The sequence below is a fragment of the Epinephelus fuscoguttatus genome, linkage group LG22 (assembly GCF_011397635.1).
Source record: "Epinephelus fuscoguttatus linkage group LG22, E.fuscoguttatus.final_Chr_v1".
Lineage (NCBI taxonomy): Eukaryota > Metazoa > Chordata > Actinopteri > Perciformes > Serranidae > Epinephelus > Epinephelus fuscoguttatus.
Window position 1 is genome coordinate 27,032,945 of NC_064773.1, and position 18,389 is coordinate 27,051,333.

The 18,389-nt window shown below is 41.4% G+C and overlaps 1 protein-coding gene across 1 annotated transcript; it reads right to left on the reverse strand.

Annotated features, from left to right (window-relative positions):
- Positions 1 to 606: 606 nt before the first annotated feature.
- On the reverse strand, positions 607 to 18,001 carry pik3cg (phosphatidylinositol-4,5-bisphosphate 3-kinase, catalytic subunit gamma). The gene is made up of 24 exons (XM_049566779.1): positions 17,805 to 18,001; positions 15,788 to 16,007; positions 15,534 to 15,705; positions 15,182 to 15,444; positions 15,006 to 15,092; positions 14,824 to 14,924; positions 14,562 to 14,731; positions 14,280 to 14,467; positions 12,884 to 12,991; positions 12,683 to 12,770; positions 12,165 to 12,594; positions 11,968 to 12,066; positions 11,750 to 11,885; positions 9,902 to 9,967; positions 9,619 to 9,762; positions 9,070 to 9,151; positions 8,678 to 8,781; positions 7,707 to 7,853; positions 7,529 to 7,619; positions 7,298 to 7,428; positions 5,262 to 5,373; positions 4,719 to 4,876; positions 4,298 to 4,379; positions 607 to 4,017 (listed from the first exon to the last, which is right to left on the reverse strand). Exons 2-24 carry the CDS (start codon positions 15,998 to 16,000, stop codon positions 3,818 to 3,820), a joined length of 3,372 nt encoding a protein of 1,123 aa, XP_049422736.1. The 5' UTR covers positions 16,001 to 16,007; positions 17,805 to 18,001; the 3' UTR covers positions 607 to 3,817.
- Positions 18,002 to 18,389: the final 388 nt, after the last annotated feature.

The following is an 18,389-nucleotide window of genomic DNA, read 5'->3' on the forward strand; positions in this document are numbered from 1 at the left end:
TTACAGACTACATCTTATTCAGTGTGTGAATTTGATCATTTTTTATATAATTGTTGATGGTTTTTCCCTTTTCATAATCCTAGAGCACAGCTCATGTGACAGTAGAAACAAATTTAAATCCAGCCATGTAATTTCATCGAAGGGCTCTTGGCCGGTTTAACAAAGAAGCTGCCTTTCTTCATTTTTCAGATAATCTGATTCCTTGAAGATACTTTTTTTTTTTTTTTTTAACGTTAGCTGGCACTCAGAGGCAGCTCAGATAAAAACATCACCAAATGCATCTGCAACAATAAGAATGCTAAATAGAAACACGTAACAAAGGGAGGCAAGGTTCTGGTTCGCTCTATTCAGCCCCATCACTTCATGGATACACCTCCACACAGTTTATAGGCATGCTAAAAAGCTTACATTTAGCAGAGTATAGAAAGTGGCCGTAAAGCTGTGGGGAATGAGGAGGCTTATACATCTAATCCATTTAGACCCTCAAACACTCTGTACATCAAGACATATACAGCAGTTTACAGCCACATGACAGTGACATGAAAGAGATGTATTCTTAATGCAGTACACTCACACCCACTCAAATCTTCCTGTCAAAATAGTGCTGGAAAAGAGGGAGAAGGGAAGAGGTGATTTGGAAACTTACAGGAAGGAAGAGGGGAATTGGGAGAGGTAAATTATGGAAGAAGGAGGCGAAGGAGGAGAGGATGAGATGCTTGATATGGTGTCAGTGTTGAAACTTGTGGTGTTGCTCCATCTTGTGGTTGAAGTCAATAATCACAGTTTAAATGAGCTTCAAATTGGATCTGGGGCAGGATCAGAATATTCCTGCTTTCTAGAGGCCTTTTTGAGACAAGCATGTACAGATGGAAGATACGAGAAAGGGGAATGTAAATTATTCATCTATGAAATGCAAACAAGCAGTAGCTGACTTGTGAAAAACAAACCGCAGAGTACAGAACTTTAATTGTCTGATACAATAACGTAGAAATTTTATTTATAGAACCAACAATTTTTGAAAGCACTTGCAGTCACAAAAGATTTTATTACAAAATGTTTTTCTGACAAAAAAAAAAAAGTTTAAAAAAATACTGATTTTCAAACTTCTGATGCTTACTGTAGCTTTCATTTCCAACTGGGAAATAACTTATGCTCATAAAGTGTGACAAAATATCTGATCCATTTCCTATATATCTACAATCTGTGATGATCAATGCACTCCAAAATTTAACTGTGGTTTTTGTTTTATGTTGTCTCCCAAAGGTGCGGTTGGCAGAAATCTGATAAAGTAAAGGCAACAAATACTGGCAGAATTTGAAAATGCACCCTCCCCATGCAGCTCTTTCCTCCCTTTCCTAAGCCCCTCCTACAAGATGACCGAGGGCATGGGTACGCACTTCATACAATAACCCAGTGTTTTCCATACACGGGTTTATTTTATAATCTTGTTTCATTATAGCTAGCTTGCCACATCACAGTCCCTCCACCTCACTCCTTGCTGCTATGGACTGCTTCTCCGGAAGGAGAGAAGGCAGTGGCTTGAGAGATGGACCTTTGGTCTATGGCTGTAGTGGCTTGAATTCTGCCAGTGCAACCCTCCAGCTCAGAGTGTCACAGTGAGCTGGCGGCCAACGGCAACACCAGGTCTAACCTGTTAGCTGATCCAATGGGGAGTCAGGATTGTCCAATCCCCTAGAGCTGAGGTTTGCACTGGCTAGTAAAGTTGCTTGCATCACTGAATGTAGGTCCATCATTGGTGCTGCTGCCTGCTCTCCCTCCGACGAGATGGTCTGTAGCGGCGGAGAGTGAGCCGGTGGACAGACTGTGATTTGAGGCTCTAGCTAACCTATAAGCTACATAAACGTGAACTTAAAGCTGCAGCCATGAGCCTTTAGCTTTGGTTAGCAGAAGGCTAAACTATTAGCAACATATCCTCTCTCTCTGAAACGCTTTGCTAATATTGACATATTTTTTATGCGTTTATTGTCAGACTCTCTTTTAGACTCTCTTTTAATAAGTCCATCTTCCTTTTTAGGGGGTTGCTTTGCAAAGTTGGCAGCTGTTGGCTCTCTGTCACTGAATCAGGCTTTCACCATCTGAAGGGAAGTGTAAACAAATCTACATTTGTAGAACAGCCAATAGGAATGCTCTCGCTCTGAAATGACCTGCCATTGGCCACAGTCTCCCATTATGGGCTAGATTTTCTAAAGCCTGAAAACAGAGCCAAGAGGAGGTGCAGACGTTTTCCCTCAGTCAACTTGAATTACAACACGTTTAAAGGTTATTATGGGATTTCTGCCCTATGGAGGCAAAATAAAACTGCCTATCCCAGCTTTAACATGCTTCAGTCTCCAGCTGCCATCTCATACGTTTGCCAGGATTCATTTCAACAAAACCTTATTGAGAGATGTGTTGAACTTGTTGCATTCTATCAAATTTGGCTTGTATGGATGTTTACTTTGCTTGAAACTATGACCTCACATACAGGTTTTAAAATTTATGACGTAATTGAAATGTTCCAAATCATTTGGCAGTAGACAAAGAAATAATTTACGTGTTCCACTATTCAGTAAGTGACTCCAGCACTGACCAGCATGTGCTGAATATCACCAGCAGGCCAGGATGTACAGCCTTTAACAGTCTTTTACAGTAGTTATATATTAACTTCATTAAATTTGACCTTTAATATATGTTTTGGAATTAAAATTTCAGGAGCACAAGGACATCTTAGTGCAGTATTCCTTAACAATCAGTGCAAATAAAAAGATTGTTAATGATATAAATAATAAAACTCTCACACTTCATCAGTATTACATTATTATCAATCTCAGACTCATTAAATAGTTATTGATGAAGCTATCTATATCCAGTATAACTAAATGTTTTGAATAATGAACATTTTTTAACAGACTCTCTATTTAATATTAAATCTAACAGCTCTGGACGATAATCCAATAAACAGTGTAACATGTACTAAGATTTAAAAATAAGACAACGTGAAGGAAATGTGTTTCCTCAGCAGGACATGGCTTTGAATGAGACAATTAGGAACAGGAAGTGGTTTGTCAAAGGATACAAATAGAGGGTGTAGAGATCCATTTCCTTGCTCATGTAAAAAAGGGTTTCCTCTCTGTTTTTTATTTTGAAAGGGTTCCTTATTTAACCAAAATCATTATCGTCAACTGTTTGGGGTGGTTAAGCAGATAGCACACTGTTTTTAATCAAAGAAACACCTTAAAATGTCTGTGAAAAGGGAAAGACTTATGCAATGACTGCCATAACAATTAGGCAAAAGAGAAAAAAAAACTCCTATAAATGCTACTGATTTTGGTGTAAATGTTTGACTTGGTTGAAGCAGTGCAATGACAACAGTCGCTCCTGTGGAAATTATTTTCTGCTCTACGTCTCCTGACCATAGAATATAATTACATTTAATTCAGCATTTATGCATCTTGGTGCCAAGTCTGCAGACAAGCAGTGTCATAATCTCTCTTTCAGACTTTTTCAGCCTTTTACTACAGTTGAAATGACTGGTATTGACAGGATGGTCACATGCCATCTCTTAGTTATAATTCTGACCTTATTAATCTTCTTCATTAAAATGTCTTAATATCTGAGATGACCTGTGGTATAAAATTAAAAATCTTTATAAACAAAAATGTGTGATCATTTTTATAGCTTTCTAGACTTTTCAGTCTTCTGTTGGAGCCTTCCTTTTAGACTCTTATTTACATCAAATAAAAAACAGAAATACCTTAAGTAGAAATCCTAAGAGGAAAACCTTCAAATCTTAATCTTTCCTCAGTGATACAGAGTCTTAAGTAGACCGTTTCTCCACCCCCTGCTTGATCCCCAGCACCAGGTGAACAAACCAGTTGATCTGAACCATCCAGCCTTTTTCCCTGCAGATCTCTATCTGGTCCAGTAGGTGACGCTGCGCCTCGTCCTCGCTGCGCCCGACAGTCAGCGCCTCACGGATGTACTCGATATCCTCCTTACTAGTCAGCTGGGGCATTCCTGTTAACAGCCGAAAAATAAGTGTGAATGTGTGAACATCTATCAGTATTTATTGTTTTGACAGACAAAAACAAAAAAGGTTGCACTGAATGACTTAGTCAGCAAGTTTGATATGACAATAGTGCAAATCTAAAAACTAAAATTATATTTTAAACCAAGCCAAAACTCTCCCTGTTGTGTGAGTGTGACACAGGAGGAAAAGGACATGATTTTAATAATGCTGCTGCAAAAGGGCACAAAACACAAAAGGCTTTGTGTTTTACAATGAAGGAAGTCTTACCGGTCATCAGCATCATGGAAAAGAGGATGATGAGCAGGTTGGTGTGGTGCCGAAGGGCGAGGTAAGCCTTCACACACACGTCCTGAGATGGAGATGACAGATGTGTAATGCATACAGACTGTATTGTTCATACACACGAATGCAGGAGATCTAACATTCAATTTGTCCCATTGGAGGTGACATCACGCCAACAGTGGCTGTACTCAGCTATGGGATTATCGTAACTTTCTGATTTCTGCAAATAAATCTCATATAGGTTGACCTTTCTGACTTATTTAATGTTTAAAGAATAGCTGATGGATATTTGTGCATCTGTCAATGCATCTGATCTGTTCATGTGTATGAACCGAGCTCCGCCCCAAAGTGCGGAGGGTTTTGTGTATTCATGTCCAAAAAAAAAAAAAAATCCCATTTACTGCACCTGGAATTTCTGGAAGTTGGGGCTACTTTTCTTTCCTGATGTTCCCATGACGTATAGGAAGTCAGGTGTGAGCACAAAGGGGACCCACTCCTTACTGATTCCCATGAAACTCTTGTAATTCCCCAGGATGTGACCAAAGTCGATGTGGAAGAGATTCCCTGCAGGAACACAAAGGAGCGTTCAGTATTTCCTGAAGGCCGCATGGGATGTGTTTCAATAACTGCTAAATAAATCTCAAAAAAAGAACATGGCAGTTTAATTGAAGTATTTGATTTCAAAACTACAAGTGAAACCTACTGGACAGGAATTTTGTTCAACATTGAAATTTAAATCAAGTCTAGTCCAGTCTATTTATAGCTATTTAGGGTGGCAAAAAAATTAAATTGTAGATGTGGATGAACAAAATGACGACATTTATTGAGACTTATCAATATTTTCATAAGAACTTGCTTAAAAATATTATATGTATATTATATATATTATATTTAAATATATTCGTTTGTCCTACAGTGAGATGAAAGTGCAGACCAAAAACGTTCTTACCAGATTCAGTGATCATGATGTTGTCATTGTGGCGATCCCCAATACCCAGGACATAGGTAGCCACACAGTAGCCACCACAGGAGTACAGGAACCTCTCCACAGCCTGCTGGAACTACAAAGACCGAGAGAAACTGTTTGTCACATGATAAATCACCTTTCTGGCTAATTTTCCATGCCATCATTTACTGCTGTCAGCTATGGGCACATGCATCACTTTGTGCATAGGGCACCAGGGCTGGAGGAGGCACCGAACAGAGCAGTCCACCCAGTTATAAGGTTATTATTGCAGTTCAGATTGGAACACTCTTGTCATAGATTTAACTTTTTATTGCAACAAAAAGGAAATACAGTTGTGCTTGGCGCTGCAGGCTCCTCTCTTGAGGTGCTCCCAAGCAGCATGCTATGACCAAACAGGGAGTGCAATGCAGAAAACCCCCTGGGTACAGAAGAGTGAGCCCAAGCAAGACATTAAATACCATTTTGACCTTAGAGCGATGTTAGGGCTCTGAATTAGAAAGGTGGAGGCTGGGGTGGTGGAGGTAAAGCTTTGCCAGCAGCAGCGGCAACAGTGTGGGGCAGCATGGGTGTAGCAGTGATAAGTGAATAGGAAGCCATATTTAAATGGGCTGTGATAAGTGTGTGACTCATAGCAAACAATGATCCACCCCAGCTGTCAGCTGATTACAGCTGGGGTGTATGACTTCCCTGTCCTGCATGAGCTAACACAAAGCTTCATTTATTAGTACAGTCAGTTGCCCCTGCTGAGTTTTTCTAAAATTAAGGTCATCAAAACAACAAACAGGAATGTCTTGGTGGTTTTGCTGTCTTTAGCATCAATGCAGAACTCGTTCAGCTGTTATATATTTATATATATATATATATTTTTTTTTTTTTAATTTTTTTATATACTTTATTAATCCCCTTGAGGGCAATTTCTTCACTCTTTTGTCATTAACACACAGGTCCAAAATACACACACATGCACAAAGTGAAGAGATGTCAGAGTGAGGGGGCTGCCTTGGTCAGGCGCCCCAAGTGGTTGGGGGGTTCGGTGCCTTGTTCAAGGGCACCTCGGCAGTGCCCAGGAGGTGAATGGCACCTCTCCAGCTACCAGTCCATGCTCCATATTTGGTCCGGTACGGGGACTTGAACCGGCGACCCTCTGGTTCCCAAGTCCCTATGGACTGAGCTACTGCCGCTTAATGATCTTATTAATGACCTTGCAGCCAGGAAATGCAGATGTGTACCTCTTTAGGCCACGGCTACAGCTATAGCTGGCACGGAGGCAATCCTGTGGTTTCTACCATTTTTTTTCAAATTGTGATTTGTGATATTGGGCTTTCTAAATAAAACTGAATTGAATTCAATTCAATTCATCCATCCGGGGCTGATGTTAACCTTAACCGTTGAGTTAGTTGGCACTTTGGCTGACTGGCTTAACTTGTGCTGTAATCGCTAAATGCTAACATTATTAACGTTAAATGAGTAGTCCCAGAGCGCTAACATCAGGAACAATATACATAGAAATGGGAATTAGAATAACAAGTAGGCTAGCTTGCATTAGGTCTACAGGGAAATGACCTTACATCCAAACTGTATAATCAAAACAACTCAAACCCCTAACACCAGATCCTAACCCACCAACTATACATTTCAAAAACTCATGAGATCTAAAAAAAAAATCACACAAATGACCTCTTTTGGAGTGAAAACGACAATTTTCACTTAAAGGTGACAAGTCTGCACCCCCGTAGCAACACTGGCGGTGCAGGTGTCACCGCTAAAAGTAGAATGCTGTGATGACAGGAAGACCCCTGAGGGGTGCTTCCTTCCTGTCTGTCACACTGCCACTTCCTTTAACATCTGACAAAGAAGCTGGTGCAGCTGGAGACTGAATGTTTTGTGAGTAGATGGATGTATGGATGAATGGAAGGATGGGTGGATGTTTCTGTTCCACAGTCCATATAATTAACCAAATGATTATTTTTATGTTATCTGTTGTGCTGAATTTCATGACAGCTGGTCGTGATGTGTACCTTGTCCTCACTGACACACTTGTCCCGCAGCCACTGATAAAGGATTTCATCTTTAAAAGCTCCAGTGCTTCCCACAACACTCTGCTGGATGTTAGCTATGGTGGTGGCGTCCTTCACAATCTCTATCATACCTACAATGATAAAACAATAAAGACATAGGAGGGGTAAATCTCACAGTATGACTGTAATATTTGTTTTCCATCCAGCTTCCAGTCCAGTTGAATAACTGACCTATTCTGTTTCCAGTGGAGATGCAGCCGTACGGTAACAGACAGAGATCCAGTGATTCAGTCTCCCAGATCGACTCCATGATCAGCAGAATCTGAACACAAGAGGTAAAGGAGTCTTTTCAAGAGTCTGTTTGCAATAATCTTCTAACTTCTGTGTTAGAGACTGTGCTGCGGCTCACCTGCAGGATGAGCATATCCTGTCTGAGGTCATCGCCGTCTTTGAAGATGATGCCGATGGGGTCTTTGGAGAGAGTGCTGGGGTCGGCCCTTTTAAACTGCAGCCACAGGGGCTTCTTCTTAGATGCCATCACTTTACACTGCTCGATCTGAACGTGCATGAACAGTATTTGTCTTGAAATTCAGTGATATAGTTATTCATATGTCCACTTTCAATTATTGTTTATTTTACTCGTGAAACTGGTTTCACGTTTAAATTATTATTGGCTTTCTACTTGCAGACACCTGGGTATGAGTGTGTATAGTTTTCTCCACTGCTATAGGGCTGCACAATATATAGTTTTTACTATCATTGCGATGTCAACTTGCTAGGGAAACACATCATGCAAGACTGTGATACTGCACTCAGGGATTTTTTGAGTTAGGTGAAAGAGAGTATCATTAGAAAACTACACTTTAAAATGTAACAATCATTAGTAATTCAACAGGCAATTTGTTGTATTTTAGCAGCCGGAAACTGAAAGCAGCAGAAAGGCAGAACTGAGTACATGTTATTGCATATTTTACTCATATCCTGCAGCCCTAATGCTGCATTCACATAGAATCAGTCAACAGCAGACAGACGACAGACAATAATTTCCAGATGGCACACGAAAGACTAACACTCGGAACGGCAAGATGGTAAAATGAAACATGCATGACGATATGATGCAATGGTGAAACTGCACTGTTTACAAAGAAAGGAATAAAATACATTTAATGAAATTATTTCATGTTCCTAATTTCATGTGATTATTCCAGTAATGTCCAATAACTGACCAGATCACCTGCATTTTCTTCTTGTGTGCTGGCCTCACCTAATTTAACTGTCCTGCTATCGTCAACTAAAATGGTACCTGCTTTGCTGTCTGCTTGATTCCATGTGAAGGCAGATTAACTGCCAGTGTGTGTGTGTGTGTTTGCGTTCCCTCACCATCAGGGCTCCAGCTCTTAGTCCAGGATCGTAAGGGACTCTGAAACTCTCCGGCAGACCAGATGACTGCAGTGCCTCCAGCTTCTGACGCAACTGAAACACCACTGTCAAGTGCACAACACACACATACACATGCAGCTTTAGCTTCAGTACATGGAGATATGTTTTATTTGAATCCTCTAGTGCTTAACACCTACATTTAAGGCAGGAACTTGTGCACTATGGAGAGGAAATTGCTCCATAGAATGTAGATATTGTGCTTATTAGAAAATAATTTTTGCCTTAATTTCAAAACTCACAGATAAGCTACGGGAACTGAATATAGCAGGTTAGTATCAGTGGTTTGCTACAGAGCAGCAGGATGGCTTCAAAGTTTCACTTCTCCTCCTCACCTTGTACAGTAATATCGTACTTCTCGGCAGACATGGCCTTCATCTCACGGGTCACTTTCTGCAGAGCCTCCGTCATCTCCACCTAGAGAGCATCAGTTCATCATGTCAGTTACCGACAGAGCTGACAGACTGAATGTAAATCTGAACTGTGTTTTAGTTAAAATCTACATTAGGCTTGGGCAGTATGTATTTTTCAGGGGTATACAGTATATGATGCCGCTTATGTAAGAAAAAAAACATAAAGGTTGAGCTACTAGTAATGGAAATCACTGTAGCTTGTATGTCATTGTCTATAGTGCTGTGTTTACAAAATGCAAGACTATCCTCTGGTGGCGTGTGCTGTGCACTGCAATACATCACCTTAATACAGCATCTCCGTATCAGTTTAATAAAATATAGTAGCATCTGTACTCTTGACAGTTCGGAAAATCATACCTTTGGGATTTCTAAATACCTCAGTATACTGTAGTACCTTGATATCATCCAAGCCGAAACTACACACACCATTTTGTTCAAGAAGTCGTGTACAAGACATGACTTATGTCTCACCTGTTTCCTAAAGTCCTGCAGCATGTCTTCACCACAGCCTCTGAGGTAGGCCTCCAGCAGGACAGCATATCTCTGCTGGTAATGCATTGACTGGGCGATCTCACTCCGCAGGAACCAGAAGAGAAAATGGCCGATGCGCTTACTCTGTGGAGAGAAAAGAAAAAAAGGGGGAAAAACTTAACTGTAAATGTCAATCATGATGACTTTCTGCAGCTAGCATCAGGTGGAATGGAAACATTGTAAGACAGTGTAAGAAACAGATACAGTTGTTAGTCCTGATTACCCTCAGAGCTCTCTTCAACAGGAACCTGACCAGGGCACTGTCATGGTAGGGCTCAAACTTGACTGCCTGCAGGACACACACACACAAAAATGCTGTCACATGAAACCCATTCAACCCATGCCATCCATGCTTTATAGTGGAAATATGTAAATAAACTGGACTTACTGGAGATTAAGTTATTTTGTAAATTGTGATTTAAAGGACAATGTGTTTGCCAACAGAGCAGACGACATGGAGATCAAGCTGATGTAAACAAAGCCACATACAATATGTTGTGGAACAATTTTTTTAAAAATGTGGGTGAGGTAGGAAGTGCATAGAAATGTTTCAAGAGAACAGGGACACAGAAAATTTACAAAACAAACAAAAAAATGTTCACAGGGTATCTTTAACAGACTGAGTTCAGAGGTTACAGTGTGATAAGGCAAACAGTGGTGCAGGAAGTGCAGGGAAAATACAGAGCTCATTGTGCTTACACAGGACTGCAATTCAAATGTTAAGTGAAGGAAGCAGAAAGCGGTTCAACAGGTCAGAGGTGTAGCCAGACAGACAGACGGCAGAAAAAGGAGTGATGAAGGCGAGCAGCAGTGCAGATAAACTGTAAACTATATTTAATGGTATGATCACGTGACCTGAGAATTACAAACATTTTACTGCAATTCAGGCTTCTGCAGTAGAACAATGTCTTGAATGAAGTGCTAATCCATCACTTACTGTACTACAAAGCCCCCAAAGTGCTGAAAGGTGATCTTTTTGTTGTGCCAACCAGATAATAGGCTAACTTGTGCACACAAGATAATCAACTTGTTCCCAAAGGATGATTAACTTGTGCAGACAAAACAAAAAATATCATCTACAGGGACTTTGAGGGCTCTGTGCTTTTTGACTTAAATTACTACAATATCATCTTAAAATAATATCTGATTTTACCCAGACTTAAAGAATATATGTTAAATATGTTCTGTCATGCCATGGAAATATGTGTTATTAACCATCCAGCCAAATGTTAATGCTTGAAAAACCTCCAACAAGTAAAATCAGGTTTTAAAATTTTGAAAAATAAGCAGTATATTCTGCTCTGAAATGTTTGGGGTGCATCGACTGAAGGCTAGTCTTGCCTGCTTCAATATGTGTGTTTGGGTAAGCTTGCCAAAAAAAAATAAAAATTACAGGTTTGGGCAGGCGGGTCAAAAAGTGACAAAGGAGCGTGAGTCCAAATGGATGTTTGTGCCAAATTTCAGGAAATTTCCTCAAGGTGTTGTTGAGATATTGCATTCATGAGAATGAGACAGATGCAAGGTCACAGTGACCTTTGATCACCAAAATCTAATCAGTTTAACGTTTGTTGAAGAAATTCCCTCAGGGCGTTCTTGAGTAACAGACAACACGAAAACAGTATGCTTCCAGGAGACATATTCAAATGGCAGTGTAACTCCTTTGCAGAGCAAGTTGTCACTCTTTCAGGAACAATCTATAATACCCTGAATATTAGGCAGTAGTATTTCTCTACATGTGTAGCTTGGAATATATTTTAGAAGGACACCCTCCACATATAACTAAAGCTCAAAGGACACAGAGACAACAGTATACTGTGAAGGTAGAAGTCATTTTCCTATCAGACCAAATGGCCCTTTGTTGGCCTCTGTTCAAAATTCATACTGCTCATGCAAAGTTAACCACAGAGTCAACTATGGAAACACATCAGAAGACAAACACGCAGCATGTATCTGCTGAGCCGCCTCTCCCCGCGAGCTTGTGAAATAGTGTAACTGTGAATGAGGTGGAACAGCAGAGTTACTGGAAGAGGTGCCTCATCAGCCTTAAAAAGAAAGAATAGAACATACTCACTTGTACGAGCTGCAGAAGGTATCTGAGCACATCGTCATCTCCCAAAGTCTCCAGCTTCCTGACAGCCATAGAGCGAACCTGAGCGTCTGAGTAGTGACAGTCGAGCAGCTGCATGGCCAGACCAACATCCAGACCACTGAACGGGAACAACATGTCGACAGGTGAAGGGACGCTGAACCTCCTCAAGACGTATAGCTGCAGTGTGAAGGCGCTCTTACCTGCTGTCCCACGCACTGCTGCGCTCCAGTAGACGGTGTATTGCCAAAACATCTTCCTGTTTCCCCCACCTGACTGAACCCAGAAGCTTTGGGTAAGCCCTGAGTACAGGAAGAGGCTAAAGTGAATATCCAGGAACAGCAAAAGCAATGATGATACAACACTTTGTAGTCCGTTTTCTTTAGAATAAAATAAGTACCTGGGGTCACGCATACACTCATGTCTGAAGTGCCACAGCAGCTCTTTGTCCTCAGGACTGAGAGGATGCAGGGGGTCGGTGGCCACGATAGCTGCAAACTGTTTCTTCAGGTGATTCGGCATCTCTCTCTGACCTCTTTCTCCTCCCTCTGCTTCCTCACTTCCGGCCCCGATGTCCCGGCCCACATCTCGACTCTTGGGCAGCACCACAGGGTAGCAATACTTGTCCAGTAGGATGGCGATGGCCATGGCAGAGGCCTTGTCTGGGTTGGTGGCTGAGGTGAGCTTGTCTGCGTTTATGCTGCTGCTGCTCTCTTCGCTTTTCTCTGGCATTTTCCACATGTGGAGGATGAACTCGCCCTGGCGCAGCAGAGAGCGGTGGTCGATCAGTAGCAAGTTGACGTAGTACAGAAGTCGGCTCTTGGTTTTACCTGAAAGATGGACAGACGAATGGATACAGCCTTGCTCTAACCATTGTCAGCAAGATACAGTTGGCACTTAAATGTTAGTAGACCTCACCATCATGGCTGCCTGTCCCTGCTGTACTATCCTGGTAGGCTGAGGCTCCCTTGGAGTTTGGTGTCAAGGGCTGCTTCCCGCAGCTCACCTGAGAGGTTAAATGGGCAGAGCAGTAACAGCTAGTTACAGAGTACAAAGACCAAGAATTCAGAGTTCTTTAATTTTTCTCCACTACATCTGTCCTTTGAATTAAATGTTCACCTGGAGGTTGAGTCGTGCTCCTTTAGGCAGGTCCTTGATCTTAATGTTAAACTCCAACCAGCAGTTCCACAGCACTTCTTCATTGAAGGTTTTAGAGGACGTCCTCTCCTGAGAGAGTAAAGGCAGGGTTAAACCATAGACTGTACAGTACATAACAATGGCATGGGTGATGGCACCCACTGGTTTTTGGACTCCTGTTTTGAAGCCTTGAGTTCAATATGTCGCCATATAGAATTTTTGGAGCCAGAAGTGACCATTTTTGGAAGAGAGGGTGGAGATACGCCAAATGTTAGCTGCTAGCTTGGTTAGCATAGTGCATTACAATCTATGGTAAGCTGTGATAATGCTAATTCTAGTGCTAATTTTTGCTAGCAAAAAACAAACTTAAACTATCAAAAAAAAAAAAGTACTTCATGGAAAAGCTGAATGTCTATACTGTGTGAGTCGAGTCTATGGTTACACAATTGTTACGATACCTGATCAACATTGTTGCTGTGGCAGTAGCTTGCCAATGGACAGCACCCAGCTGTCACTCAAAGCTTAATTATGCATAAATTCACGCCTTAATAACATTTAAACAGGTGAGTTATACAACCATTCACCCCTGTACAGTTTCATGAAGGGGTAAATTAGCTACAGAGACCAAAAGTGCTTTTTGTAGCAGCCTTTAAACATGTTTATTTCTACTGTAAAACTGAGCATTTTAACATTTAATATGAGGACTGACTCACTCCGGAGCACTTCTCCAGAATTTTTTTGCACTTCTGCGTTGGCTTCATTTTTTTTTTTTTTTTTTTGCCTCGGATGATGCCACTTGGGTTTAACTCTGCAGTCACTGCTGTCCTAAACCTACTGTGCCAAAAGTGCTTCCTGAAATTGCTGCTTATGAAAGCAACATTTCACTGTTGTGGCTCTCAGTTCTGATTTTCTCAATCTAGGTTAAAGTTATAATCCTTAAGGCTTTCATAAAAAGAAACCAAGTTAGTGTTGCCACTTCTGCAGCAAAATCCCTTCAATGGATTTATACAGTAACATGTAATATAACATTACTGTTTTATTTTATCTCATTAACATCAGCTTCACTGTTCACTCTCCTACACCCACATTAAAGCTGTGTTAATTAATAGCTACGTGTAAACCAAACATCTCAAACTGTTGCTACTTCACATTAAAAGCATAAAAGGAAAATGAAGATCACTGACTATAATCATTCATCAATAATGTGCCTATAATATAAAGAATGGTCATCTTCAGCATTGTTTTGACAACAATCAGTTTTAAATGTTGCCGGGAGTAATGACACAAGGCAGAGCAGAGATGACTTCAGCTGCCCTAAAATCAAAGTAGATCACAGCCACCATCATCATATGTTTTCCTTCTGTGTGCTTTGGATTACCTGGGCTAAAAGCTGCTGGCCGTGGAAAATGCTGGCTTCTATGAAGACAATAAACTCCGGGATTTTGGGGAGGGATGGGATGTCAATACCCAGCACCTTCACTCTGAACTTCCTGTTACAGTCCCACATAGAGATGGTGAACACTCGCTCATGGTCCTTCTCATCGATGGTCAGCTGCTCATGGGTACCTGACAAAGGAAAGTTGGGAGGATAATTATTACCTCTTAAAGAAGCTCTTGGGGTGTGCCAGATGTGGACTGGACACTTAATTCAACTGGTTACCTGCGACTCCAGTGCAGTCATCCACTTGTGCCCAGTCCTCCTTCTGAACCAGATCCAGCTCTGTATCAGGTGGCCTCTCCAGAACCAGGTGGATTTCCTCCCCGTTCTTCAGACACTGACGGATCCAGTTGAAGTTCTGCAGCGGTTTATCTCCGTACAGGTACTCCTCCCTGTGTGAACAGACAGTACATTGTAAAACATGAAATGAATTACACTGGCTCCATGCATGAGTGGTTATCGTGTGTTTTAGCCTCTGACATACCTCCCACACACACGTAGCACAAAGTCTGCCTCACACATGTTGTCAGGAATCCCCAGCAAAACTCTCTTGTTTGCCGTCTTGGCAAAAAAGCTCACCAATACCTAAACAAGATGGAAAACTGTCAGGAAGTGTTACAGTAACAGATGTAAACATGAATGGTGGTCGTCGCTACATTTGTCTACCTGTGCTGGCGTGTCATCGATGGAGACCTTGATGGTCTGGCTGGCTGTGCTGATGTGGATCACCACCAGGATGTGACCGTTACTGACCTGGAGGAGGTACAAATGAACCAGAAAACGTAAAAAGAGTGCAACTCAAAACACTAAACAAACTGTTTATTGGTGAGCTCAACACACACCTTGCTGAGGAGATGGTCAGGCAACGGCTTGCGGGTCACCCAGGGGTCCATGGAGTAGAGTTTTGCATCGCGGTCAGACAGCTCGATGCGTCTTGGTGTCAGCAGCTTCCTGCGGGTAAACTCCAGCTCGTCGTCGTGCACATTACTGACATCTGTCACATCGTAGCCGATCAGGTAGTTTAAGTAGCGCTGGTACTGTAGGGACTCATCTGAGGGCTGCGGACGGGGAGCCAACTGGATACGCCCCACGTCTTTCTTCAGGGCTTTTTAATAAACGCAACAGATGTGTTTGACATCATCATAACAGAATGACTCAGTTACCTACTACATGTTCTGTTGCTGGTTGGTGTACCTCTCCAGTAACGGATGCAGTCCAGCGTCTGGAAGACTTGGTGCTTGTCGTAGATCTCGCATATGTTGCCTTTCTTCTGATAGAGCAGGATGCAGTGATCAGGAGAATACCGCTGGTAGAAGTCAGGACAGAGGTTCAGAGTCACCGCCTTCAGCCACACCTGAGCTTTCACCTGCGAGACAACAGAATATAATGTTTGCGTAAAGACATCTTAAGCAATATTTAACATCCATAATGAATCATCAGTACATTACCTGTTCCACCGTCCAGTTTCCAGCGACCTCCAGCAGCAGAGTGTCGGGGCTGTTCCCACCACGCGTCGCAGTGGGCAGGACGAACTCAACAGTGATCTGATCCATGGAGGTGCAGGAGGACGAGGTGATGGCTTTCTTTCTTCTCCTTCTCCGGGTCTCTTCTCGCAGGACTTTGGGCTCTTCGTCGCTCACCTGGATCTGCTGCCCGTCCATCGCCTAGCTGGAGGGGGACAGATAGAATACTCCGCTGTGATCATGTACACATCTCATCCTCGAGAGCCTATAATTAAAATAATTCACCGACAAGTACATTAAGATATAATGATATATGAGGAGTTTGCGTGTTCTCTAGGTGTCAGCGTGGGTTTTCTCTGGGTGCTCCAGCTTCCTCCCACAGTCCAAAGACATGCAGTTTAATTGGTGACTCTAAATTGTCAGTAGGTGTGAATGTGAGTGTGAATGGTTGTCTGTCTCTGTGTGTCAGCCCTGTGATAGTCTGGTGACCTGTCCAGGGAGTACCCTGCCTCTCAACCATGTCAGCTGGGATAGGTTCCAGCACACTTATCTATCAGGCAACACTGATCCATGACCTCTGACCCCTGGGCTATCATCAATGAACTCTATTCATTCCAACTTCTTTTTGAAAGTCTTGCTCCTGTAACCGGATATAAAGGCAGTGACTGTTAAAAATGAACAACTACAAAACTCTCCTGTTTCTTCCAGAAGAACTACAGAGAGGCCCCAAGTAAGGACTAATTTCTTTCGCGATTAATCAACAAATTATTTTTTCTATCAATCTTTCAATCGTTTTGTTTATGAAATTCCAGAAGTCAATAAAAAAAAAGTCATAGTTTCCCAGTCCAATCAACAGTCCAAAATCTGAACATATTCAGTTCGATATAATAATAATTAAAAAAAACAGCCACTCTTCACACTGCAAGACGCTACAACCAGAAAGTGATTGACATTTTTGCTTGAACATCTTACATAATAAATCACTTCAAAAAATACTTGCCCATTTTGTGTCCTAGTTGAAAAAAACGACTAATTGTTTCTACTCCAAACTGCATTTACTAATTGTCAGTACGCTAATAGTATTTTCATGTTTTCAAAATAAGACTACAAGAAAAGTTGACCTATACAATATGATTCATACACTGTAATGAACTTCATGCATGGTAAGAATATTGTTCTTCCTGGGATCTATTCCTTTTAATGCTCATATAATGTGTGTATGGAAACTTACAAATGTTAGTGTATAGTATTGTGTAAATACTCTAATCATCAGGTAATTGAAGTAAAATTCAGCCCCAAACTGGTGATACATACCATATTAAATCATGAAACAGTATATATCTTAATTATTGCACTACCAGGAGCTTGCTAGTTTGTCTGCGTCAATGTTTTAGTCAAGTCCTGTAATTTTGTTTAGTGTTATTTGTGAGTTGTTTTGTGCACTGTCACATATGTAAAGTTGTTGTGGACCTTTGTTTATGGTCTAAAATAACCATGACAATCCAACAGAGCTAATGTTAAAAGAATAAAGCATGAGAACACATACCATGTGCATTACACAATTTAGGAATACTGCTAAAAGCAGTGTGCCGTGATGACAGCTTTATTCATGTATTTTTCAAAAACAAAGTGATGATCTAACAGCTGACTGAAATATCTTCAGTCACAGGACCAAACGGAGTTTCCCTTCTGCTTCTTTTACACCAGCAGAGGAAGTTTTGAAAAGCAGGAAGCAAAACTCGACACAGCATGGATGTTACTATAACTGCACACCGTCACACAGGCTGCTGTGGTGACAACTGTGTCATAATCAATATTAGGTCTGTATCAGTTATTAATAATGGATGTATCAACTCTGAGGAGTGTATATAAATGTTAAACGTGACCATAGCGGAACTGGGTTAGTGTGCGGTGAATGTAACGGTGCAGCTGCCGTAATAATCGGAAGGAGACGCGACACATTTGTAATGCAAAAAACTTTAAAGCTGTTTTCATGACTCACCAATGAACGCAGACGAAGACGGCGACGAAACCCGGAGCTTTGGGCGGAAGTTTCGGCATTTATGCTACATAAAGAGACCTCAGACCAGAGCGAAAAATGTTTCTAAGTTTGTCGGCAAACTCTGGATGAAGGAAACGCTGCGCCTCTCAGGGAGGTTGTCAAGTCTGCTGGGTAACGAGAACAACACTTCCGGTTTTTCCTTTCAAAATAAACCGCTGCAAACAGTCTTATAGGAGGTAGGCAGACATACATACAGCCATATTTTAATGTTCTGGTTGTCACTTGATCTTCATAAATTATGTAAAAGAAAGAATTAAAAATATTTGGAAGAAGTTTATCTGATTTCAAACAAAAAGCACCTTTGTCCCATTTAAATATGAGTGTTCACTGCCCTCCAGTGGTCACAGTGAGGAACTGCAGCACGGCAGATATTCGAGGGTATCACAGTCATCATGGCAATGACTGTTCTTTAGTTAACAGGCGAGGAGAGTGGCTGAGGTGTGACTTCCTTTTTTATTTGTTTTTTATTCATTCATTCATTTTTTTTAAATTTAGACTTTCCCCAAAGCTATAAACATTTTTCCT

Bases quoted from the DNA above. Each gene is read 5' to 3' on its own strand.
- pik3cg (XM_049566779.1), bottom strand. From the start codon at position 16,000: ATGGACGGGCAGCAGATCCAGGTGAGCGACGAAGAGCCCAAAGTCCTG. The intron at 15,445-15,533 runs GTACACCAACCA...TTTATTAAAAAG, and splicing joins CTGCATCCGTTACTGGAGAG to CCCTGAAGAAAGACGTGGGG. The intron at 14,468-14,561 runs GTAACCAGTTGA...TTCCTTTGTCAG, and splicing joins TGACTGCACTGGAGTCGCAG to GTACCCATGAGCAGCTGACC.